The sequence below is a fragment of the Adiantum capillus-veneris genome, chromosome 6, assembly GCF_014529385.1.
Source record: "Adiantum capillus-veneris isolate H3 chromosome 6, ASM1452938v2, whole genome shotgun sequence".
In the NCBI taxonomy this organism is placed as follows: Eukaryota; Viridiplantae; Streptophyta; class Polypodiopsida; order Polypodiales; family Pteridaceae; genus Adiantum; species Adiantum capillus-veneris.
Window position 1 is genome coordinate 9,397,750 of NC_140936.1, and position 27,387 is coordinate 9,425,136.

Sequence of the window (27,387 nt, forward strand, 5' to 3'; positions counted from 1 at the left end):
TTTTAGATGAGGTTCTTCTTTGGAGGAAAGTACTAGATTCGAAGAAATCTGCTGAAGAAATTGAATATAATAAAGATCCTGCCAGTAGGTTAATAAAAAGAATCCCCCCACTCGCGAATTGCTTAGAATTGCCCACACATACAAGACAAAGTATACTGGCATACTAAAATAATAATTCAATTTCTTTAGTTGATACGCTCAGATCTCTCACCCTCCCCCTTTCCATGTTAGCTCCCTCGCGAGAGACAGAGAGAGAGAATCCTACACCCGTCATTCGTCCCTTTCGCCTGCCTCCATCCCCCCGACTCCACCTCTCAATCCTGGCTACCCATCTTGTGATGCTCCATTTGTTAGTTGTGGCTGCTCATCTTGCGACACACACACACACACACACACACACACACACACACACACACACAAAGCCAGCCCTTGACCGTTCAACCTCCACCCTGCGCCCGCTGCACGAGCTTCATCGAACACAGACGTGCGCAACATATATATAACAGCGGCTTGTGGGCAAGCGGCCACCCACCGCCTTCGCAGAGAGAGAGAGAGAGAGAGAGAGAGAGAGAGAGAGAGAGAGAGAGAGAGATAGATAGATAGATTGAATTATCGTCCATGGAGGTCATATATGACCTATAGGATCAGAACAAAACAGTACAAAGGATTTCGTCTCATACATATCAGTTAAGGACTGAGAGTCCATCGAGTGGGGAGAAAAAAAGATAAGGTGGGATGAACAAAAGTCTAAGATGAGGTAGGTGAGGAGGAGGGGGCCGGTTTGGGAGTTCGAAACTCTTGGATGATGGCTTTGCCTCCTCAGTAAACTGCCCATTTCCCTGCTGTGCGCGCTTCTCGCATCTTTTGGAGTTCGGTCTTCTTTTGTTTGAGTTGGGTGGGTGTGAGATCTTCAATTTTTGTGTCCTTGAGAAGCTTCGATTGCTCAAGGAGCTTAACTCGATCCGCTTTGGTCTTGAAGGTAAGAATTGCATGGTTGGTGCGATGCTCGTGAGCGAGAGTGGTGATTGTCGTTGGATCCCATTGTATCATGGGGGTTGTTGTTCGGATGCGATCGAAAGACTTGTGGAACTTGGGGTCCTCTTTTCCTTGCCAATCGCTCGGGAGTCCGCCAATGTGGACATTGAGAGCAATAGCATCTTGTCGTTGTTGTTCGTGTAGCGTAGACGCCACACGAACTTCGACTTCGCGAAAAATGACATCCTGTACTTGAGTTTTGACCTTCTCTGTGAGGGTGATTTCCGTCTTCGTATTGAGCTCGATTTCCTTTTGTTCTGTCTTCCCCTTGTTGGAGTCCTCCACTGTGGTGAGGCGAGACTTGATGGCTGCGAGTCTTTCCTTCAAAGCGTCATTTTCCTTGCGAAGTCTTTCGACTTCATGTTGAAGCCGGGCCATGCTGTCCACCTTTGGGGGTGTTGCCACGACGCCGGCGAATGTGGGCTTCACGCGAGAAGAGGCCCGAGTGGCCATGGTGGGCAGTCTCTCAAGAGAAAAAATCACCTTCAAAGGCTTATAATCAACTTTAATTAAAGGAGCTCTCTCTGTGTAGCAGGTCGAGACTCGGGTGAGCAGAGGCTGAGACTGGCGGGCTTCAACATGGGCAAGGCTGAGACTGAGACTGGCGAGGCTGAGATTGGCCGGGCCTGGGCATGGGCCGAGACTGGCGAGGCTGAGATTGGCTAGGGTGAGCAGGGGCTGAAACTGACGAGCTCTACAGAGAGCGAGAGTGCACGCGAGCAGAGCTGAGCGGGGTTGCTACTAGAGATGGGGAGCAGGGCTCTGTGGCCTCCCCTCGGGCTGCCCCCTCACCCAAGGGAGACCGGAGACACAGTAGGCCGCTCAAGGAGAGAGAGAGAGAGAGAGAGAGAGAGAGAGAGAGAGAGAGAGAGAGAGAGAGAGAGAGAGAGATATTGTTTTATCGTTTATAGAGGTCAAATATGACCCATGGGGCCGAAATAAAACATGACAGTACAACGGTTTCTTCCAACTGAAGGCATCAGATACATATCAGTTAAGGAGAGAGGGTCCAATTGAAAGAAAAAGGAAAGCAAAGACAAAACCTAAGGAGGGTTTGGAGGGAGGGGAGCCGAGATTGAAGTTCGGAACTCTTGGATGACTGCTTTGCCTCCTCGGTAAATTGCCCATTTGCTTTGTTTGCGGGCTTCGTCTATCTTCTTGAGATCGATTGCTTTGCGTTTGAGTTGGTGTTGGTTAATTCCTCGGCAATCTAACCCTTGAGGAGACGAGAGAGAGAGAGAGAGAGAGAGAGAGAGAGAGAGAGAGAGAGAGAGAACCGTCGCCTGCATTTTCCCACCTATCCCTACACCCAACACGCCACGACTCGTTTTTCAAACTTGACCAGACATATAGAACAAGCATACAGATTGGGATATTCCATGTAGCGTGTGAAAGAATGAGAAGAATATTCTTCGTGGTGTTTCTTTGTTGTGTCATTGAAGGCATGGACATCTTTTGCAAGGAGCAGCAGCGTCATGAAGCAATTGCTTTGCATTTGAGTTGGTTGGTGGTTAATTCCTCGGCAATCCAACCCTTGAGGAGACGAGAGAGAGAGAGAGAGAGAGAGAGAGAGAGAGAGAGAGAGAGAGAGGACCACGTGTCCGAGAGAATTAGTGCAAGTGGCAGAGAGAGAGAGAACTGCGCCCCCATTTTCCCACCTATCCCTACACCCAACCTCACACCACGACTCTTTTTGGCTTTCTAAAAGACGCCTTAGAGTCTAGAGGGGACTCTGGTTAGGCATACTTTCAATGTTTTTAGTGATGATTGAGACTTATCTTAAATGTTATTTCAGTTTTAAAATAGTAAACTTGGATCTTTCTATTTCACCTTTCATTTCACGACTGACATGTCTTGACTTTTCTTGCATTCTATTGTTTTAGAATGTTAAAGTGAAGCTTCACCTTGCATAAATCTAGTAAGTTCTATAGATACATACACACACACATATTTATATTTACACACACACACACACACGCTTGTGTGTGTGTATATATATATATATATTGATGAGTTCTTTTATTCCACATTTCATTTCTCATCCTCACATGGTTTGAGTTTTCTGCAGCGTTCTATAGCAATATTTGGGAAAGTCCCTTCTATTACGCGGTCGTTGGTCGAGTTTCCTCCTCACAAGGAAGTAAATTGAAAATACTAGCAAAAATTTAAAATTTGCATGATTGTTGAACTATTTTTTGATATATTTCATTGGTTTTTCTTCCCTAAACCATGATTTGCAACGGCTAGTCTCAATTTTCAATTGGCTCAAGGCTATGTTGAGGCAATCCTTTAGGAACACTAAATTTCCAATTGAACTCAACCTGATGATTTTATCCCTTTCTTATTGTTTGTGTTTTAGAAAGCCACCATGATCCTTTCACTTGTTTCAAACTTGACCAGACATACAGAACAAACATCCAGATCGGGATATTCCAGGTAGCGATCGAAAAAATGAGAAGAATATTCTTCGTGGTGTTTCTTTGTTGTGTCATTGAAGGCATGGACACCTTCCGCAAGGAGCAGCAGCGTCATGAAGCAGCCTGGCATTCTCTTGCAGCAGCTTGTCTGCTGGGCATGTCCCCATCGACCTCGCCTTGGCGCGCTCCTCCTCCTCCTCTTCCTCTCTATTTTGGCAGTGTCTGGCGCTGCCATTCCCACCTCTCTGGATGGCCCTTTTCCACCCAAGACTGTGGCATTCGATACCTCCCTCCCCCGGGGTAGTGAAGACCTCCCTCACTGGCACCCTCGCCTCGTCAAGCGCGTTCCGTCCATTTTCCCGGAACAAATCGCGCTTGCCCTCTCCAGTCCCGATTGCTTGTGGGTTTCTTGGGTCACAGGTAAACTCCTCCAACCCAACCCAACGATGCGCACGCGCACTCTCTCTCTCTCTCTCTCACACACACACACACACACACACACACACACACACACACATCGCCCATAAGATGGTCCTCTGTAATCTGCTCAACGTTGGCCCTTTGTTCTTGTTTCAGGAGATGCACAGATTGGGCCAGAAGTAGCACCCCTAGACCCAACAACCGTGGCGAGTGAGGTACATTACGGAATTCAAAGTGGCAATTTGACATGGGTTTCCCGAGGAAGTGCAGAAGTCTATAGCCAGCGCTACCCTTATGAGGGTCTGCTTAATTACACGTCTGGAATCATTCATCATGTCCGTCTGCAAGGTTCTCTCTCCCAGCCCACACGCACGCGCACACACACACACACACACACACACACACACACACAGGCTGTATTTCTGTGTTCTTGCGGAAAAGGAGAACTTTATGAGAAAGTAAAAGCAAAGCAAAGGAGGTTACTGCAACTAGATATGTCATCAAGGCGGCCTGCGGGATGAGTATAGCAGGAACCACTGTGGTGGTGAGATATGCTCCTTACCCAGCCACAACCCAGAAAAGAGGAAAGTGCCGGCCCCACATCTACAAAAGTGAATCTGTGATCCTCTGCTGCTCTGGAAGACCTATGCAAAGAGTTCTAAAAATTGTAAAGAGTGTAGACCAGGGTTGTCTGAACATTGGCTGTCGTAGAAGGTGGATTGCTAAAAATATCCAAGCATGCTGCAACAAGACTTTCAAATGTATCACAGGGTAATGCTGGTACGAGTCAAAAATATAAGCTTGCGGATTGGATGGTAAACTCATGGATAAAAGATGGGAGCATGTCTAAAGCCCTGTGACAACATCCTAAGGGATGAAGCCATCATGAGGCCCAGCACGCCTTGAGTGTGCATACTGTGTGTCAGACCTCTGAACTTGTGGACAAACCTATAGATAATGGCCAAAATGACTGGAACATGTTAGTGTCATTGCAGACATGTTAGGACCAGGGGCAAGCCAGCATGAGCAATCAACTGTGCCAAGGACAAGTCAAGACTCCCATATGCAAGACCAAAACTGGGAAAGAACATTGTGCAATAATATGGGGCTGAGCCCGAGGCCACGTGGGGAGACTGTTGGTGGAGTAGCCTAGCTGAATTTATTATATAAGGAAAGAAATGGGAGAATCTGGGGCATGTGCCATTGAAGGCCAAACCACTTGGCTGGATTGATGAGAGAGGCAAAGAGTCAAGCTGTCATAGATGCACCTTCTGCAGAGGCATTGAAGGTCAACAAAGTGTTTCGTACCTTGTGGTATGACAAGTCCAAGACCAAGGAAGAGAAAACATTGTCAACGTAAACATGTATCGTGGAGCCTTCCACACAGTAAAATCATTCAATCATGGCAAACCAGACTTGGGAAGCTGGCTAGCTAGAATGAGCCCATACTCAATCTGACTAAATTTGTCAAAGCATACAGAATGACAAAATCAATGCATGGCTTGACACCACGTGCAACAGCTGGTCGTTGAAATCTCCAGTTGTTCTTGTATGACTAAATGATTATGTGAATGAAAAGGTCATTTCTCTTGACACAGTCAAGCTCGTTGCTACTGCTGGTGCCGCTCTCTCTTTCCCTCTCTCCTTGTTCCCCCCCTACATCACACGAACATGAGTTTATCTAAACTCCGCACACATTCACTCACTTATAGCTTGCTTCCTTGTTGCTCCCTTGATTTATTGTAGCACACACGGATGGAGAGCTTAGCTTCGCCCACTCAAGAGGGCCTTTGGTGAAGCATCCTTGACTAATCCCATTGAGCCCACCCACTCAAGAGGGCCTTTGGTGAAGTATCCTTGATTAACCCCATTGAGCCCACCATTCGACTCTTGCTTGAGGAGAAAGCGAGCCTAGTTGTTGACATTGACTGCCTTTGGGCGACCACCATCATTTTCAAGGTTATAGGGATGCTACTCAGTAGAGTGGAGGTATGAGATTTGGTGTAGGACCTTCCTTGGCAAGGGTGGGCAAGATTGTCACAAAAGTGATGACGTGGTGGCAGCCCTAATAGAGGAAGAGGGAGAATATCTCAAAGTGATGATGTGGCTGCTGCCTCCACAAATTGCGGCACCAATTCAGAGTGCTGATGTGGCAGTTTTGCCGCAAGTCAAGATGCTTTTTGGTGCCAGGTTTGTGGCAATTGCTTTTGATAGTTATGCTAGCTTTTTGTATCAGATTGTCACAAATGGGAGCGCATAACAATATAAAATATACTTGGATATATAGATTTTATCACTTAGTAGTGAAGCCAGAGGGTATAGATAGAAATAGAGAGAGAAGATCGACACAGTACTGGGGATAGAAGATGGGCTTGTCCCCCCCCCTAATAGTATCTTTATTACTGAGGAGAAGTCTATACAAGCACTTGAACCGAAGGTATTACCACGTTCGTCCTAGAATATGACTCGATGGTTCCTAGAAGCCTCAACTTCCTATTCCTAGGACAGAACCCTATTCCAAGGAACTTCCGTTCCTTATTTTTGAATCCTTGAGAACCAAGGTTCTCGCCTTTGGATCTCACCTTCCACACTCGGGGCATGGTATCCTTGCAACTCTTTTTCGTCTATGTTCCCGGAGTCCTCTTCTTGTAGAACAACTTTGCTTTCTCGGACATGAAGTCCTTCCTTGGGAATTTTCAACTCCTGGATCACAACTCGAGAGTCTGCCACTCTCAGATCCGTGGATCCACTCCCAAAGTCCGGGTTGGAAACCCTTGGGCTGATTTGGCTCTAATTCCTCATAGCTTCAGAAGCTCGTGCCTTCCTCTGCTCCTACTCCCTCTGTCACAAACGGGAGCGCATAACAAAAAGAAATACATTCGGATAAATAGGATTTCACTTATTATTGAAGCCAGAGGATATAGAGAGAAATAGATAGAGAGAGAGATAGAGAGTGAGAAGATCGACACGGTACTGGGGACCAGAAGATGGGCCGGTCCCCCCCCTAATAGTATCTTTATTACTGAGGAGAAACCTATACAAGCACTTGAACCGAACGTATTACCACGTTCGTTCTAGAATAAGACTTGATGGTTCCCGGAAGCCTCAGCTTCCGATTCCTAGGGCAAAACCCTATTCCAAGGAACTTCCGTTCCTTGTTCCAAATCCTTGAGAACCAAGGTTCTCGCCTTTGGATCTCACCTTCCAGACTTAGGGCATGACATCCGTGCAACTCTCTTTTCCAACTCTGTTTCCAAAGTCCTCTTCCCGCAGAACAACTCTGTTTTCCCCGACACGAAGTCCTTACTTGGGAATCCCAACTTTCGGATCACAACTTGAGAGACTACCTCTCTTCGATCCGTGGATCTACTTCCCAAACGCGGGTACGAAACCCTTGGGCTGATCTGGTTCTAGTTCCTCAGAGCGCTTTTCTCTTGCAGAGGCTCATGCCTTCCTGTGCTCCTACTCCCTCACTAAGAGGAAGTACACCTGCAATCAAATACTTAGAGATCATAATATGAAAATCGTTACCTTCAAAGTCTCGACGCTCGAAATGCAACTCGGTTCTCGAAAAGCAATGCCCCGGAAGAGATCTCTAAATAGAAAATCCTCTCTTCCAAATCTACACACAAAAGAGGTGTGTTCTTGGGTTCCTTCTCGTAAATCAGCCCCGTCTACGACGTTTATGGGCTGAAAACAGAGAAAAACAGCAGCTTCTCGCAATGGAAACACCCTCTGCAGGCACTTCTTCGCGAGAGAACTCGCGCACTGGGTCTTGGCGACATCGGGTACACTTGGGAAAGTCATGGGCATCACCAGCAAATGTCTGCAGCAACATCTCCTTCACGCAAAAACTGATCCTCCACTCTGAGTGAGAGCATGTGATGCTTTTATAGCTCCTCGCCACGGGCACAAATAGTTGCTCGCGTAGAGATCGCGGCCGTTTTTTTTTTTTTTGGTCTTTTTTTTTGCGCTGTTAAGAGAGAGAAAACGCTGGCTGATCTGTTGCCTTATGGCTGCCCACTTATTAAGTGGACGGCCGGCATATTTTAAAAATAGCATGAATCTGCCCAAAAACTCAATAAAACGTAAGTTAAAAACAATGCTTTTACAGCACTTCCCAGGCGTCCCTGGATGCAATCACATACACAGTTGCAATGCAGACATAAACTTTCTCTGGAAAGCGTCTGCTTTTCCGAAAAGCAATCCTGCTTTCTCAGAAAGCATCTATTTTTCCTCAAAGTTTCCTCTGAACCCATCTTCATTCAAGTGCTTGCTTTTCCTTGTGCACAATACCAACAGAGTTCGGAATTTCCTCTCGACTATGGATATCCCCTTTTCAATGTACCCGTCGCCCACCTTGTGACGCATCAGGAATACCCATCACCTAGTCCGAACTTACGGTACAATCTTCTTCGCGATGCTCTATGTCACCCATCCTATGACCCATCAGAGATGTCCATTCCCGGATGGTCGGATACTTCTTCCCGATACTCCCTGTCACCCATCCGATGTGACGCATCAGAAGTATCCGTTCCTGGTGGCCTTACAAATATTCCCGTTCTCAGTGCTCCCGTCAGTACTTTGAACGATGTACTAGAAATACTCTGTACTTGGATGTCTCAAGTGAGAAAAACCCTCTCACTCAAAATTCCAATAATTCATTTAGAATTATTTTTCCTTTGTGCTCCAAGCGAGAAAACCCTCTCACTTATAAATCCAATAATTCATTTAGAATTAATTTTCTGTCAGATAAAGCCAATTTAGCAACATCCCTCTCACTTATAAACAGTTGTCCTCAACTGTAGAGGTCCAACTGAACTGCCGGGGAGAAACCAGAAAGATTTCAAATCTTGCTCAATGGTGAGTTGAGCTAGTTCTTTCTCAAAAGAGAACTTAAAAATTAAATTAAACAAAAATTCAATAAATCAATAAATCAATACTTACCTTACCGGTTCATGTCGTTCCTCTAGTACCTCGAGGATATCCTTCACCATTCATCAAACTAACGAGCCACGTAAGAACTCATCATTCACGTCTTTCCGAGAATCTGTTAACTCAATCCACCTTTTTAATCCCGAGAAGAATGAAATCAATCTAGGTCTTTGCCCTTGCGCATAATCCTGCATTGTTAGTCCAGAGGGTATTAAACCTCTTGTGTCCTCCCACATAGAGAATGCCCAAGTCATAGAGCATTAAGCTCGATGTCTTTTTTTCACAATTTGCGATCACCTTATAGAAGGTTCTTGTTCCGGGTCGTCGCTCAACGTAGGTGGACGGTTCCAATCCGAATATTCCTTGTGCACGGCGGCACTTCCTTCCAATCTTTTTCTCTTGCGAGTTATTACCACCAACAGTTTTTTCCCGACGCCCATTAGAGTCTGTTCCTTTCAGAATCATAAAAAATGATTCACCTTGTGAGCATCAATGATGCCTTGCAAAATCTCAGGCAGATAGGATTCTAGCCATAGCATTTTCTGAACGTACGTTCAAACCCGGCTCACAATAGAGCGAACCCTCTTTGATTCTTAGGGATGTTCTCCCATATGTAATTCTTACCATTTTGAAACGGTTGGCGAACTATATTCTTACGATTCACAAACATAATAGTTCGAATTTATTCCAACAACGTGTAAATGCTACTTGACCTACTCATGGAGAAACATATACCGCAACCAAAAGTTGCTACTGTAATGGTAAAAGCACATAGCGTACTCAATGATCAACGACCATCAGAAAACCTCTTCTCCGTAGAGAAACTCAAATTCCTTCTACCGAACACATCTCAAATAGAGATTCTCGTGTCTGAATATCCTTTGCACGCAAAAAGGCACTCAAGAGAGTATAACAAACTCTCGTCCACTTCCTTGGCATAGGTTTGCATCTTCGTGTGTTATCCATGTACTCAAAGGTGTACATAATTCTTAAGCTGTGTTAAGAGTTTTGGTTCAGAGCAAAACCCGCTCTTCAAATAAGCTAGGATTTCAATCCTTGGATTCCTCGAGCACAAGCCGTAGCAGTCTCTTGCTCCTTTACTCATAAAGAGAGTGTTCATTCACTTGTGCGAAAAGCACTACCATATCTTCCCAGGTAAGGAGTGTTGGTTCATAAGGTACTCAAGCTTTCTTGCTTGAAATCGCGGAATGATTCCTTCCTTTCTGCCGTCCTACTCACAATAGCAGGTAATTTGTTGGTGAACTACCGGATACGAGATCAATAGTTGACCTTCTAGATGGTTGAGCAAACCAATTCATCGCATAAAGCAATGTTTCAACTCAATTCTACTCTCATAAACACTCGAGAGTGATTGTCTTGGTTAGACACATGCATATCTCGTGCATAAAAGCAATACGCATTTTATAAGTTCCTCAAAGATTTAACTTTGATCAAAGACCTGTCCTCTCACTTAAAGTTTGAGGGTCAAAAACTCACGAGTTAGATTGAATTCCCTTACTCCAAACTTTCTCCGGATAGCAATGTATCCTTCGAGGAGAGGTAACAAAAATTCATTGTTTTTGTGTTCAATGGTCTCGTCCCACTGCGGGGATTGTATTCTATGTACACTAAGGTGTTCACTTTCAGCTTTTATTGCTGACTCCACCATCTGCTGCAAAGTATCTTGCAGATAGGTTTACAAAATTCGGGCAAAAGTCCTTCGTTAAATTTGTTCATCTTTCCTTCCTCAGAGAGGATCATGAATGGAGCTACCTTGGCAAGAGTGAACCACTACTTGCTTTGACTCGCTCGTTGTAACGTGACACATCCCAACCCTATGTGTCCGTGGACAAGCTACACCATAGCAAGGTTCCCGTCAGTCAAGTCAGTTTAGATTAGCGGTGATTTGGTACTTTTGTGAGTCTATTCGTAGACCGTGCATGCCCAGTCACTTAGCATAGATGCATATCCTCCGGTTGCACACAGCATGATCATCGGAATTCCTACCAAAATCCATTAGCATCAGTTAGGGGAATTTTCCAGTGCATTTAGCCTATTTTCCTATTTATTGGTATTTTCACTTATTATTTTTAAGCGACTTTCCAACAAAAGTAGGTAGGGCAATTTTGCTAAGTTAATATATAAGCAAACCCAAGTTAGCACTTTCTGGCAGAAGAGGCAGCAGGAGCTTCCTGCTCAATAGGCAACTTCTCAGCAGTACCCCCCTCAGCATCAAGATCCATCGCCATCCATCTCCCATACCTGGCGTTTTCTTCAAAGATTCAGCCATCGCCTACAATCCCCTTCTGGCGTTTTTGTTCCCCCTACAAGCAGCCTACTTCTGGCATTTTTTGGTCGCTAGCAAATCAGCCATGGGGAGCGATTTGACTCACAAGAACCAGCGTTTTTGGCAGCAGATGTCCAGCCTATAAAACGCAGCATTGCTTGCAGTTCCACAGCGTTTTTGGGAGCATGTAGCCAGCGTTTTGACAAGGGAAATTCAGCAAGACTCAGCCTCATCAGCGTTTTTGATTATCAGTCCTCACCACAGCAGATGCTCTCAGTTTTCAGCCTATGACACAGTAGAAGATAAGCCCAAGATGGTTGCAGATGCTCCCCCATTTTCAGCCATAAAAACGCAGCCAAAACAGTCATTTTCAGCCACCGAAACAGTCCCCGAATTCAGCAACTAGAAGATCTCAGATTTCAGCCATCAAGTCGTTGTCGTCACCACCGTCGTCGTCATCGGCATAGTCCCATTGCATCAGTCCATTGCATTCGCATTGTACACCTTTGTGCAATCAAAGTAGACCACTCTCGCTGACGAGAGTGGGGCCTTCGGAGGAGGGTTTTACAACCTCTCGGGTGTCGTATCTCTTCTCTCTCCTTCTCTCAGTCTCATTCACTTGCTCGCACAATCCACTCACTTTGTTCGTGATCATAGCACTCTCCATAAGACGGAAAGCTCTCTCTTTCCCTAAGAACTAAAAGGAACCTTGAGCAATAAAGATCACTAATCTTGAGGAAATACAACATTCATTCCGCTGCACCTTACATTGGTATCAGAGCTTTGGAAGTGTTCTGCATTACTCAAGGAAAGAACCACAAGAATTTTTTTTGCTTGTTGCGATCGCACGAACCTAAGTTTACTTGGGCGTGGCGATTCCTAATCGTGTTTTGTTGAAGAGTGATAGGAATCCCAAGAAACAAGAGCTTGTCTAGCCTCCCCTTGTGTCTCTTTTCACTCATTGAGAGCGGACCGTGCACTTAGCGGCCGGCCAATCGACGTGAGGTGGGAAAAAGCAACCTTGGCGCAGAAAAGGGTAGAACTCGGGTGAAGAGAAGATCCTTCTCCAACGGGATTTGCAAGCGAAAGGAAACCTCAAGAACCCCAAGAACCCAAGACCCTCAAGACTCAAGAACCTCAAGAACCCAAGATTCTCACGAATCAAGGACCTCAAGAACCTCAAGACCCTCAAGAACCCAAGTTCCTCGCGAGCTTAAGACCCCAAGATCATAGTGCATGGTCGTCACCCGAAGCGGCATGGATACTTCGCATTCAGGTGATGAGCATGAGAGAGGCGACGAAGGATTCTCCCCACCAGGAGATTTTTCCAACCCTTCCCCTTCGCCATCTACGCCAGACCTTATGGAGGCAATGGTCAAGCAGATAATGGCCATGATGGATAGACAGGAAGACAAGCGCCTTGCTTTAGAACGCGAGCGCCTTGCTCAGGAGCGTGAGCGCATTGCTCTTGCCGCAAAACAAGAAGAAAATCGCCTTGCTCAGGACCGTGAGCGCGATGACAAAATTGCAAGAATGGTCGCAGATCAAGCAGCCAAGGACCGCGAGCGCGACGAAAGAAACACAAGATTTGCCGCACAACAAGAAGAAAATCGACTTGCTCTCGAACGCGAGCGCGCTGAACGAAATGAACGAAAAGCAGAAAAGGAGGCCGAGCGTGAAGCTCAAAGGGAGCTTCGCAATCAAGAATTTATTACCAAAATCCTAGCCTCGAAGACCGAACCACCCAAAGATCGTGGGAGTTTGTCGAGTGGCGCAAGCCATGACGTGGATTCCAACCATCTAGTTACAGAAAAGTTGATTTTCAGTAAGTATGACGGTAAGATGGATGCTACAGTTATTCATTCTTGGTTGCATCAATTTAATGCTTATTTTGCGACAACTAAGAAGACAGGAAATAGCAAAGTTTTGACGGCAGCTATGTACCTTGCCGGTGATGCCATAAATTAGTACCACGGATGGCAAGAGGCATAGCTAGCCACGCACCTAGAGGCAGCCGACTATTTCACGTCCCTCTCTTTTAGTTGGGCTGATTTCCAAGACAAGCTCAAGGCGCGGTTTATGCCACCTCAGTACCTCGCACGGTTGAAAGACGATTGGCGCGCTCTCAAGCAAAATGGTATGCCGGTTATGTCTTTTTCTAATCGTGTTTTGCAGCTAGGTACCCAACTACGCATGTCGGATAAGAGCGCAAAGAGGCTTTTCTCTTTGGATTGGACGAGTATATCAAGTACGATGTCGAGATACTCGATCCAATCGATCTCAACAAGGCGGTAGCGATTGCTCTCGCACAGGAGATGAAGCACAACAAGGGAAAGCCTAAGGAGAACAAAACTTCCACAAGTACCGCGCAGACTCCTCAGAACGGTAAGAACGGTAAGAATGATAACTCTTCTAACCAATCTACCACCAATATCTCATCAAAGAATTCTTCCAATGAATCTAAGGGTAAGGCTAACACAATTGCTAAACCTAAGCTTACTCCAGATGAAAAGGTAGCACAAGGAATTGTAGGAGGATACATCACTTCGGAAGAACAAAGCACTTATTCTAAGGAAGGTCGTTGTTTTCATTGTCACATTAAGGGCCACATAAAACGAACATATCCTAAGCTTGAATCGAATGAATCTAAAGAACCCACAGCACCCACTACATCTGTCAATGCAATGAATGATAACACAATTGTGCCCAAAGTTTCTCAAGACCCTTCCATTGATGATTCACTCATTAAATGTTATGGTCGTACGTCGGGGCACCGTTTTGTCATATTGTTTGACCCAGGTAGTATGCATGATGTGATCAACCCCTCTCTTGTTGAGAGAGCCCGCCTCGAAGTTAGTCCGAGATCTCCTATCGAGGTCTCTGGCTTTCGTCCTGGTATGGACGCTCTCATCACGAAGGAGTGCCTTGATGTGTTGTTTGCAATTCAACAGACTGCCTTCACTAGAAGGTTTGTTGTTTCTCCTCTCTCAGGATGTGATATGATTTTAGGCATGAAATGGTTTCGTGAAATAAATCCTCTCGTTGATTAGGAGGCTAGCACTTTAACTCTCAATGCCAAAAGTGATTCTCCTACCGTCTTTCATGGAGTGGACACTGCTCCTTCTCCATCTCTCGTTGCTTATATGCAGGACAAGGTTGAAAGGATTCGACATAAGGAGACTCTCTTAGTCTCTTTTTCTCCACAGCATGACACACAGGATTTGCATGATTATGAGAGGCATGATGATTTGAATGACAATGATAAGCATGATGATTTGGATGCCAATGATTTGCATGATGATTTGGATGACAATGACAAGCATGATGATTTGCATGATCAAGATGTGATTTCTCACAAGCATGATGAGCTACATGAAGATAATGTGATTGTTCACAAGGATGAGGTATTAGTGAATGCTAGCGAAACTAACCTCGTTATAGATTCGATCAATCACAAAGATCCGATCTTGGCTTTCGAGTCGAGGTCCACGTGACACATCCCAACCCTATGTGTCCGTGGACAAGCTACACCATAGCAGGGTTCCCGTCAGTCAAGTCAGTTTAGATTAGCAGTGATCTGGCACTTTTGTGAGTCTATTCGTAGACCGTGCATGCCCAGTCACTTAACATAGATGCATATCCTCCGGTTGCACACAGCATGATCATCGGAATTCCCATCAGAATCCATTAGCATCAGTTAGGGGAATTTTCCAGTGCATTTAGCCTATTTTCCTATTTATTGGTATTTTCACTTATTATTTTTAAGCGACTTTCCAACAAAAGTAGGTAGGGCAATTTTGCTAAGTTAATATATAAGCAAACCCAAGTTAGCACTTTCTGGCAGAAGAGGCAGCAGGAGCTTCCCGCTCAATAGGCAACTTCTCAGCAGTACCCCCCTCAGCATCAAGATCCATCGCCATCCATCTCCCATACCTGGCGTTTTCTTCAAAGATTCAGCCGTCGCCTACAATCCCCTTTTGGCGTTTTTGTTCCCCCTACAAGCAGCCTACTTCTGGCGTTTTTTGGTCGCTAGCAAATCAGCCAAGGGCAGCGTTTTGACTCACAAGAACCAGCGTTTTTGGCAGCAGATGTCCAGCCTATGAAACGCAGCATTGCTTGCAGTTCCACAGCGTTTTTGGGAGCATGTAGCCAGCGTTTTGACAAGGGAAATTCAGCAAGACTCAGCCTCATCAGCGTTTTTGATTATCAGTCGTCACGGCAGCAGATGCTCTCAGTTTTCAGCCTATGACACAGTAGAAGATAAGCCCAAGATGGTTGCAGGTGCTCCCCCATTTTCAGCCATAAAAACGCAGCCAAAACAGTCATTTTCAGCCACCGAAACAGTCCCTGAATTCAGCAACTAGAAGATCTCAGATTTCAGCCATCAAGTCGTCGTCGTCATCAGCATAGTCCCATTGCATCAGTCCATTGCATTCGCATTGTACACCTTTGTGCAATCAAAGTAGACCACTCTTGTCGACGAGAGTGGGGCCTTAGGAGGAGGGTTTTACAACCTCTCGGGTGTCGTATCTCTTCTCTCTCCTTCTCTCAGTCTCATTCACTTGCACGCACAATCCACTCACTTTGTTCGTGATCATAGCACTCTCCATAAGACGGAAAGCTCTCTCTTTCCCTAAGAACTAAAAGGAACCTTGAGCAATAAAGATCACTAATCTTGAGGAAATACAACGTTCATTCCGCTGCACCTTACACTCGTGTTCCTATTGGGCAAACCGATCCCAATCTTCTTGAATGCCTTCCTCAAAGCGTAGAGGAAAAAAATTTGTCGGAAAATTCAGCCTTGAATTGTTGTTGTAAGTTCCTTGCAGAGCTTTGGTATACCACCAAGTACTTGCAATCCCCCTTGAGGTGTTTGGTCACATGCCTCACCTCCGACACTTCTCAGAAAATGCCGTTTGCAAAGGCAACTTCAAACTGTCGAATGAAAGGGGAATCTTTCGGGACATCTTCCCTTCCGTCAAAAGTATCAAACTTGACCGGAGGGTTTTGAGGTTTAAAGACCTTCTTCATATCCTTCCCGAAATGACGGGATTTCTTGTCTATGGTTCTGGATTGATGTTCATGGATATCTTTTGGGTTTTGAAGTATCTTAAGCATTCCGCTCCTCAGATTCTCTAGGTTCTTCAGCATCATGCTCTTGTCACCTTCGCAAAGAATCCTAAGTCTTGTGTCGACTTCTTGCAAGGAGAAAAATTTTCCCAATTTTGCGAGCTTTTTCCTGCAGGGCTTAGGGTTCCGTGTGCTTACTCCTCTCTTGGCTTGTCATGGCTTCTTCCCGTATCTTCCCAGAGTCATCCTTCTTTACAGAGAAAGAGAGGAGACCATGCTCTGATACCACTGTCACAAACGGGAGCGCATAACAATATGAAATACATTCGGATAGATGGGATTTATCACTTATTACTGAAGCCAGAGGATATAGAGAGAAATAGATAGAGATAGAGATAGAGAGTGAGAAGATCGACATAGTACCGGGGACCAGAAGATGGGCTGGTCCCCCCTCCCTAATAGTATCTTTATTATTGTTACTGAGGAGAAATCTATATAAGCACTTGAACCGAACGGATTACCACGTTCATTCTAGAATAAGACTTGATGGTTCCCGGAAGCCTCAGCTTCCGATTCTTAGGGCAAAACCCTATTCCAAGGAACTTCCGTTCCTTATTCCAAATCCTTGAGAACCAAGGTTCTTGCCTCCGGATCTCACCTTCCAGACTCAAGGCATGACATCCCTGCAACTCTCTTTTCCAACTCTGTTTCCAGAGTCATCTTCCCGCAGAACAACTCTGCTTTCCCCGACACGAAGTCCTTACTTGGGAATCCCAACTTCCGGATCACAACTTGAGAGTATATCTCTCTTCGATCGGTGGATCTACTTCCCAAACTCGAGTACAAAACCCTTGGGCTGGTCTGGCTCTAGTTCCTCAAAGCGCTTTTCTCTTGCAGAGGCTCATGCCTTCCTCTGCTCCTACTCCCTCACGAAGAGGAAGTACACCTGCAATCAAATACTTAATCATAACATGAAAATCGTTAGCTTCAAAGTCTCGACGCTCGAAACGCAATTCGGTTCTCGAAAAGCAATTCCCTAGAAGAGATCTCTAAATAGAAAATCGTCTCTTCCAATCCTACACACAAAAGAGGTGTGTTCTCGGGTTCCTTCTCGTAAATTCAGCCCCGTCTACGACGTTTATGGGTTGAAAACAGAGAATAACAGCAGCTTGTCGCGATGGAAACACGCTCCGTAGGCACTACTTCACGAGAGAACTTGCGCACTGGGTCTTGGCGACATCGGGTACACTTGGGACAATCATGGGGATCATCGGCAAACGTCTTCTGATGAGCGCGCGGCGGTGTGTGCAAGTGAAAGAGCACGCGAGGAAGTGCAGTGTGTGTGTAGAGAGGGGAGGCGAAGGCCAGCAAGAGAGGAAGCGCTAGCAGAAGAGAGAGAGCTCACGTTTTTGGGGAAAACTCAATAAGCGAGTTTTGGGTTTTCCCACTTTTATTATAAGTGACCTTTAAAAAATGTGTCCAGGTTCATAGTGAACCTCGACAAAGTATAAAAATGTACAAAAAGGGGTTATTTAGGCCTTTAACCCAACGGCTGTGTGTGCAAGTGAAAGAGCACGCGAGGAAGTGCAGTGTGTGTGCAGAGAGGGGAGGCGAAGGCCAGCAGGAGAGGAAGCGCTACCAGAAGAGAGAGAGCTCACGTTTTTGGGGAAAACGTTTTTGGGGAAAACTCAATAAGTGAGTTTTGGGTTTTCCCACTTTAATTATAAGTGACCTTTAAAAAATGTGTCCAGGTTTAATATGAACCTGGACAAAGTATAAAAATGTACAAAAAGGGGTTATTTAGGCCTTTAACCCAACAACCTCCCACTTAAAGGCATAAATGGCGCCTTTAAGTTACGTGACTCCCACCATCTCTATGCATAGATGATGTTGTGCTTTGGGTAAGCACTTAGTGAGAGCATCGGCTGGATTTTGTGATGTATGGACCTTAACCAATGTAATAAGGCCATCCTCAAGCACTTCTCGTATGAAGTGATACCGCACATCAATATGCTTTGTGCGTGCATGAAACATGGCGTTCTTTGCCAGACATATGGCACTCTGGCTATCACAACCAAGCATAGGTGCCTTGGCAGGCAAACCAAACTCACTGCATAGGCGTGCTAACCAAATAGCTTCTTTGGAAGCCTCAGTGGCTGAAATATATTCAGCCTCTGTAGTAGACAATGCAACAATCTTTTGCAATCTAGAACACCATGAAACAGCACCTCCCGCAAGAGTAAATACATAGCCACTTGTGGATTTCCGTGTATCCACATCACCAGCCATGTCAGAGTCACAAAATCCCTTCAACTCCATTGGTCCTTTACCATAGTAGAGGCATTTGTTTTTAGTCCCTTTCAAGTACCTCATAATGGACTTCACTGCATCCCAATGCAACCTGCCTGGATTAGCCATAAACCGGCTCACAACTCCCACTGCATGGGCTATGTCAGGCCTGGTAGCAACCATAGCATACATAAGTGAACCACAAGCTGAAGCATAAGGCACACTTTGCATTTCATTGGCTTCTTCCTTTGACTTGGGACAATCATCCTTGGAGATTTTAACATATGGCTGTAATGGCATACCAAGAGGCTTTGCTTCAGCCATGTTAAATCTGTCCAGCACCTTTTCAATGTACTTTTCTTGCGACAAATACAATAGGCGCTTGTCTCTTTGCCTTGTAACACGCACTCCAAAGTATATGTTCAGCTGCCCCAAGGTCTTTCATTAAAAACGCAGATTTCAGCTGCCCTTTAAGAGCATCTACAATGCTTCTTTTCTTTGCAGCTATCAACATATCGTCTACATAGAGCACAAGAATGATCGGGCTGCCATCCTCATCACGTTTGGTATACAAACAATGATCTGCATGGCTTCTTTTGTAACCATGTTTAAGCATGAAGCGATCAAACTTCTTGTACCACTGTCTACATGATTGTTTCAGCCCATACAAGCTTCTATTGAGCATACATACCAAATGTTCCTTGCGAGGGATGACAAAACCCTCGGGTTGCTTCATGTAAAGCTCTTCTTCCACATCACCATGCAAGAAAGCGGTATGTACATCCATTTGGTCCATTTCCAAATCAAGAGCAACCACAATGGCAAACAATACACGCAAAGTGGTCATCTTCACAACAGGAGAGAACACTTCCTGAAAGTCTATGCCCTTGGTTTGAACATATCCCTTTGCCACAAGCCTTGCCTTATACTTGGGTTTTGCATCAATAGTTTTGATTTTATACTCCCATTTGTTAGGAATAGCCTTCCTGCCTTTGGGCAATTCAACCAAATCCCAAGTATGATTAGCATGCAAAGCTTTAATCTCTTTCTGCATAGCAAGCTCACACTTGTCACTGTGCTCACATGTCTTTGCCTCTTTATACGTAAGAGGCTCTCCCTCATCCGTCAACATAATGTGATGCAAAGAGGGGTCAAATCGACTCATAGGCCATCTTTGACGAGTAGACCGCCTCACCCAATGATCCACATTATCCGGCAATGGGTTGACATCAGGTGGCACGACAAAGTCATCAACAATGGGCTGTTGTACATCATTTTCAGCATTGTTTCTTGGCTGCAAATGCCCTTCAGGAGCCTCAATTTGCTTTCCAACATCATCTGGCTCAAACACCACTGGATCATCTACATTTTCAGCCATTTGTGGTGCATCCTAAGGGTCAAAAATAGGCCTAACAGGTGGCTGGTCATGCTGAAATTTCACCCTTTTATGGTCATGCTTTGAGGCACAATTGTTTTGAAGCAGCTTTGCCTCATTAAAAACAACATCCCGGCTGCGTACAACCCTTTTGAGCTGAGGTAACCAAATCCTGTAACCCATTTCGCCTTCTTCACCATATCCCATGAAGAGGCCTTTAATGGACTTCGCATCTAGTTTACTCCTCAACTCAAGTCTAACATGCACAAAAGCTTCGCAACCAAAACTGCGTAAGTGATCATATGAAGCAAGCTTGCCAGACCAAACCTCTTCAGGGATGTCACCTTTCAAAGACATGTGAGGGGATCGATTGCATATATGCACTGCAGTTTTCAAAGCTTCTCCCCAAAATCCATGAGAGAGATTAATTGTGGACAGCATGCATCTCACCCTCTCACAAAGTGTCCTATTGAATCTTTCAGCCACACCATTAGAAGAGGGGCTGTATGGCACAGTAAGCTCCCTCTTAATGCCCAAATTTTCACAAAACTTGTTAAATTTAGCACTTGTGTACTCCCCCCCATTGTCTGTTCGCAAGCATTTTAGCTTTCTATCAGTCTGGGTGGTCACAAATGCATGAAATCTCTTAAACGCAGCAAAGGCTTCATCCTTAGACTTAAGCAAATAAACCCAAATTTTCCTAGAATGATCATCAACAAAGGAGACAAAATAACATGCACCACCCATAGACTTAGTATGCATGCTACATACATCAGAATGTACAAGATCAAGCACACAAGATTTACGAGAGACACCAGAGTAATAAGAATGCTTTACTTGCTTGCCATATTGACATTCATTACAAAAATCAAGCTTTGTGCCTTTAGCATCAAGCTTGTTCAAAGTACAAAGCTTAGAAAGGCCCTTTTGGCTCATATGGCAAAGCCTCTTGTGCCACAACTCCATGTGAGAGTTAATTTCAGCCAATGCAATAAACTTGCCCACCACGGCCTTTCCATGCATGCAGTAAAGTGTCCCTTTCTTTGTGCCCTTTACAATCAGCCTTGAGCCTTTGGTCATTTTCCATGATCCTATCTCAAACAAGATGCTGCAACCATGCATATCCATTTGACCAACAGAAAGCAGACTCTTCTTGATTCCCGGCACATATCTAACATCATGCAAGACAAGCTCATTCGTGCCATCTATGGAGAGATGCACAGTGCCAATACCCTCAATGGAACATGCATGATTGTTTCCGAGGTATACATGGCCACTCTTGCTTGCATCAAAAGTAGAGAAACACTCCTTGGTAGGAGTCACATGAAATGAAGCACCGAAATCAACAATCCAAGTCTGGGACAATGCATCACTAACAGTCAACAAAGCATCAATAAGATCACTCTTGGTGATCTGCATGTCCTGTGAATGAACATTTAGAGAGGCATCATAGTCATAAGCATCATCATCTGACAAAGTGGCACACAAGATGTCCTCTACATCTGACAGCTCCTCAATCACGACACTAGAAGCCACATTGGCCTTCTCTTTGTCCTTTGAGCTATCCTGTGCATTTGCCTTGACTTCCTTCTTCTCTTTCTTTTTGTCTCCGCCATTCTTTTTCCTTTCTAACTCAGCTTTATAGTACCTGCAATCGGGTTTCTTGTGACCTTTCTTGCCACATTGATAGCAAGTCACATCACCCTTGCCTTTGCTTGCATTTCCCCTTTCTTTACTCTTACTCTTACTCCTTTGTGCATAAGCATTCTTCTTTTCTGTCTTGCCTCTAACCATGTTGGCAGAGCTGCCTCCCTCTCCACTTGCTTTCCTCTTGATTTCTTCATTCAAGATAGAACCCCTAACACCATCAAAGGTCAAATTGGGGTTATTGGACAACAAAACCACCAAAGTTTCCCATGACTCAAGTAAGGTCATAAGCAAGAAGATAGCTCTCAGCTTATCATCAAAAGGGGGCAAGCCAGAATCCTGTAACTGCGACAAAGTACCTGCGAATAATGACAAGTGCTCTGCCGTGCTCTTGGACTCATCTAGTTGCATGCCAACAAGTTTTCGCATCAAGTGCACCTGGTTGATAGGCGTTGTATTTTCATACATTCCCTTTAACTTCTCCCACACATCAAAAGCAGTCGTGAGACCTTTCACATCAATGACGGTCTCATCTGTCATGGCCATTTTTAAGTATGTAATGGCTTTCCTGTTCATGCTAACCCATGCTTCATCTGTTATATTCTGTGGCTTCACCCGTTCAAGTGCCCCTTCACAATCCTTAAGAAATAGGATTCCCTGAATCGTGTCTTTCCAAAGATCAAAACCTGTTCCATCGAACCTCCTAATCTCGAAGAGGTTCTTCACATCCGAAGAAGATAAGGCCATAGTTGCACGAAATAAGAGGGATAATACGCTGAATTTTTGGGCAAAATGCACAGTATAGCCTCACAGAGATGTGCACTACATCTCCAAATGGTCACAGGAGCAATTTGGGGCAAAATAGGACGATTTGGTCACAAAATTCAATTTCTGAAATTTATGCGCAGGAAATTTCAACGAGCGAATTTGTGCTCGAAAACAACAAATTCAGTTGTTTTTAGCCTCAGAAGACATACATAAGGCTAATACACAGCCTTTAAACACATGTAAGCATAAAAGTCCCAATTTGTAGCATCAAAATTGCATGAAATTGAGCCACAAATGGTCATACATCGACAAAATTTACCAAATTTGCGTGGATTGCATCTATTTGCACTTTCCCAAATGTAATCGCACCATAAAAACACTTGCAAAAACCTGCGTAAATCTGAAATTTGCTTAAAACACCTGTTTTAGGGCTTGTTTTTCAGCAATTTCAGGGTTTTCAGGTAGCGGGGACTTAGCAAAAGTATCCCCACACCTTAATACATCTTTGCAAAACTTGTATTTTGTTGTCATAACCTGTAATTTCCTGTTTTTGACCTAATTTCAGCCTGTTTTAGGTCAATTTTGGTTGCCGGGAGCTCTCTAGTGTCCGGGGATGAGTCCTCTGGCGACGAAATTGCAAAATCTCGCGTGAAAGTTGACCTTCTTGGCTGAAATTCAGCGTTTGCAGGTTTGGGGACAAACCCTAATCGGGCTCTGATACCAATTGATGAGCGCGCGGCGGTGTGTGCAAGTGAAAGAGCACGCGAGGAAGTGCAGTGTGTGCAGAGAGGGGAGGCGAAGGCCAGCAAGAGAGGAAGCGCTAGCAGAAGAGAGAGAGCTCACGTTTTTGGGGAAAACTCAATAAGTGAGTTTTGGGTTTTCCCACTTTTATTATAAGTGACCTTTAAAAAATGTGTCCAGATAAAGTATAAAAATGTACAAAAAGGGGTTATTTAGGCCTTTAACCCAACATCTTCTTTGCGGGTGAACTCTGTAGCACCGTCTCCTTCACACAAAAACTGATCCTCCAGTAGCACCGTCTCCTTCACACAAAAACTGATCCTCCACTCTGAGTGAGGGCATGTGATGCTTTTATAGCTCCTAGTTGCTTGCGTAGAGATCGCGGCCTTGTTTTTTTGTTTTTTGTGTCTTTTCTTTTGTGCTGTTAAGAGAGAGAAAACGTTGGCTGATCTGTTGCCTTATTTATCAGATGGCTGCCCACTTATTAAGTGGGCGGCTGGCATATTTTAAAAATAGTCTGAATCTGCCCAAAAACTCAATAAAACCTAACTTAAAAACAATGCTTTCACAACACTTCCCAGGCGTCCTTGGATGCAATCACATACACAGTTGCAATGCAGACATAAACTTCCCCGCGGGAAAGCGTACGCTTTTCCGAAAAGCAATCCCGCTTTCTCAGAAAGCATCTATTTTTCCTCAAAGTTTCCTCTGAACCCATCTTCATTTAAGTGCTTGCTTTTCCTTGTGCACAATACCAACACAGTTCGGAATTTCCTCTCGACTATGGATATCCCCTTTCCGATGCACCCGTCACCCACCTTCTGACGCATCAGGAATACCCATTACCTAGTCCTTTCCTACCGAACTCACGGTACAATCTCCTTCGCGATGCTCTATGTCACCCATCCTATGACGCATCAGAGATATCCGTTTCCGGATGGTCGGATACTTCTTCTCGATGCTCCCTGTCACCCATCCGATGTGACGCATCAGAAGTACCCGTTCCTGGTGGCCTTACAGATATTCCCGTTCTCAGTGCTCCCGTCATTACTTTGAACGACGTACTAGGAATACTGTGTACTTGGATGTCCCAAGTGAGAAAAACCCTCTCACTTAAAATTTCAATAATTCATTTTCCTTTGTGCTCCAAGCGAGAAAACCCTCTCACTTATAAATCAAGTAATTCATTTAGAAATATTTTTCTGTCAGATAAAGCCAATTTAGCAACACACTCACAAAGAGGAAGTCCACTTGCAAGCAAATACTTATAGATCATAACATGAAAAACGTTACCTTCAAAGTCTCGACGCTCGAAACGCAACTCGGTTCTCGAAAAGCAACTTCCCGGAAGAGATCTCATCGCAGAGAATCTTCTCTTCCAATCTTGCACAAAGAAGAGGTGTGCTCTCGGGTTCCATCTCGTAAATCAGCCCCGTCTACGACGTTGATTGGCTGAAAACAGAGAAAAACAGCAACTTGTCGCAATGGAAACGCTCTCTGTAGGCACTTCTTCAAATGGAACTCGCCTATATAGTCTTGGCGTTATCCGATACACTCGGGGCAGCCATGGGCATCACCGGCGGCGGTGTCTCTATGGCTGAAAATCTGCAGCAGCCCCTTCTTGATGCTAGCGCTGGCCTTCTTTGGTCCTGCTGCAGCCTTCCCACGCCACAGAACTGAGGACGCTAGGCTGTTCTTATAGCTTCTGGCAGCCCGTCAATAATAGGAGGATCCTCCGTGGCAGAACTAGAGCACAGAGGGGGGCGCCTAGGAGCAGCCAGAGAGAGATCGCTGGATGTTCCGCTAGAATAGCGAAAGGGAGATGTGAGCGCTGGGGTTTTATTGCTTTAATTTAACTAGGTGGTTGCCCACTTATTCAGTGGGTGGCCGGCCTGTTATAAATGGTCTTCTGAACCTGCCCAAAAACTCAATAAAACATTATAAGCTGAAAACAATGCTTGCACCACACTTCACAGGCGTCCTTGGATGCAACCTCATATATAGATGCAATGCAGACATAGACTTCCTCGTGGGAAAGCATCTGCTTTTCCGAAAAGCAACCTACTTTTTAAGAAAGCAACTGTATTTCCCCCGCCACCCACCTTGTGATGCATCAGGGATACCCATCACCAAGTCCTTACCTACCGAACTTACGGCACAATCTTCTTCGCGATGCTCTATGTCACCCATCTTATGACACATCAGAGATGTCCGTTCCCGGATGGTTGAATACTTCTTCCTGATGCTCCCTATCACCCATCCAATGTGACGCATAAGAAGTGTTTGTTCATGGTGGCCTTACAAATATTCCCGTTCACAGTGCTCCTGTCGTTACTGTCGATTAATCATGGTTTGAGATTTGGAAGTTTTTGAATGTTGTGATGTCAAGTGATGTGACTGTTGATTGGTACATGTGCTAGATGTGTTGTTCCTAGTGCGTCGGTACTAACAGTCAGTGTCTGCTTAGACAATTTATGGCTTCTATCTGTTTTGCAGGCGATCATGTAGGTCCCCCTGTCGCACTTAGCAAGTTGTTGGATACTAGGAAATGAACTCAATAAAGGCACAATGCCAAGGTGGGGTTACCAAAGGAAAGTACCCGACAGCTAGGCTACATTGCATTTTTGGACGAGGTCCCAGTGGGGATAGATGTTCAAATGACGAGTGGGAGTCCAACAGAAGCATCCCCTAAAATTTAGGAAACTGCTATTTTGGTCCATAAAATCTGTTCGCATCATTACCTCCGGAATGACAAGGGGAACATTTTAGAACTCTGCTGCAAAATCAACCGGGCAACTAGTCGGGAGATTTTTAAGCGGGAAGCCCAAAGCGGGAAATTGCTTATAAATGTGCCAAGAGGCACATTGTGGTGCACTTTCCTCTTGCAGCAAGAAGGGGCGCTCGATTTCTAGCTGAGAGAGCCTCATTTGCAAGCTTGTCACAGGTTAAGAGCTACTGACGGCAAGCTTTCCCTCTCATGTACAGTGTAGTGCAAGAAGTCATGTCTTGCACACCCTACACTGCTCTCTCTCAGTAATGTGATGCCTCACAAGAGGGCTCTTCATTTGACTCATGTACAGTTATGAGGTCTTATGTGTTTTTGCATAGGCAAGACCCTCTCTGAGCAAGAACAGGAGTAGCTAACTGCTGCTCCAAAAGCAGGCACCGGTGAGGGTGATAATCTCACCGTATAGGTGTGTTTTCAGCGCTGGTTATGCACTGAAATTGGACTGTTTTTCAGCTATACGGATGCCAGAACCATTGGGAACAGTTCCCCACTGCTAGAGGACAGTTCAGGGACTGTTTAGGGTTGAAAATAGGGCAAAAACCAGTAAATACAGCGTGCTGAATTTACTGTTTTTGGGCAGAAATCAGAGGGTTTATGTCAATGGAAGTGTGTTTCAGTAGGGGAATTGGTTTTGGGCAAGTTTTGGGGTTGTGATGCTACCGAAATTTTACCAAAACAGGTGGTATCTAGTTGGATACAGATAAAGAATTCCCAGGACTCTTCTTTGTAATCTACCCTCTTAAAGCATAAAGAAATACCGAAAGGGGTTCCAAGTTTGGGGCCTACAGGCTGTCGGCGTCTGCTCGGAGCATTCTAGCTTCCGAGCCGTGTGTGTGCTTTAAGTGTTAATTCCCGTCGCAAGTTACCTTTGCAAAGTTCTCTCTGTGTGTGAAAGTCTAGAGTAAAGTAAAGAATTCGGGTGAAAGCCAAAGTCTACCGCCCTACGGGCCGGTTTCACCTAACAGACACCAAAACACTTCGTAGGCTATCCTAAACTCTAGAAATAGGAGTTACAGCTTGTCCACATGCACATAGGGTTAGATGTGCAGGTGAAAATTTCTTATTAAAAGTGGTCTCTTTCTACATGTGTAGAATTTGCATATATTCCAACAAATTTATAGACATGACCTTGTATGTAGCAATACCATCCATCTATTGGTTGGGTCATTGTAAGAAACGAAACAACGGGTTGCAGATCGTCCAGAATAGCGAATAAATCAGCAGAAACCAGCATATTCAATCGAATAGCCTGCAAAGTAGGAGGATTGACCTGCAAATCCATGCTGATTATGTTCACAAGGATGACGACAATGTCAACCCTATATGTATGTACATAGTACTAGGCTGGCCGCCATTTTGTACGTTGCATAACCCACACACATTGTATGTAAAACATTTCAAAGGGCGTACAATAATCACAAAAGAGTGAATGAACCAAGGGATCAAAGAAATGCCCATATGCATGTCAGGAACAATGCGATCTGGTGGCAATTGAGCATCAAAAGTAGTCTCATGAGACCCTGAAGGTGAAAAAGCATCATGCCTTAGAAAATCCAGACAAGCACGACAACATGTTGTCAATGTCATCCGTGTCTCTAGAAGAAGGCCTCTGTTT

At 44.9% G+C, this 27,387-nt stretch overlaps 1 protein-coding gene across 1 annotated transcript in view; it reads left to right on the top strand.

Annotated features, from left to right (window-relative positions):
- Positions 1–3,514: 3,514 nt before the first annotated feature.
- LOC147455124 (purple acid phosphatase 23-like) overlaps positions 3,515–27,387 on the top strand; it is a 45,668-nt gene continuing 21,795 nt past the window's right edge. Inside the window, exons 1-2 of the mRNA XM_086513959.1 lie at positions 3,515–3,872; positions 4,029–4,220. Of these exons, the coding sequence (XP_086370085.1) occupies positions 3,566–3,872; positions 4,029–4,220 (499 nt within the window). The 5' untranslated portion in view covers positions 3,515–3,565. The remainder of the gene's footprint in view (positions 3,873–4,028; positions 4,221–27,387) is intronic.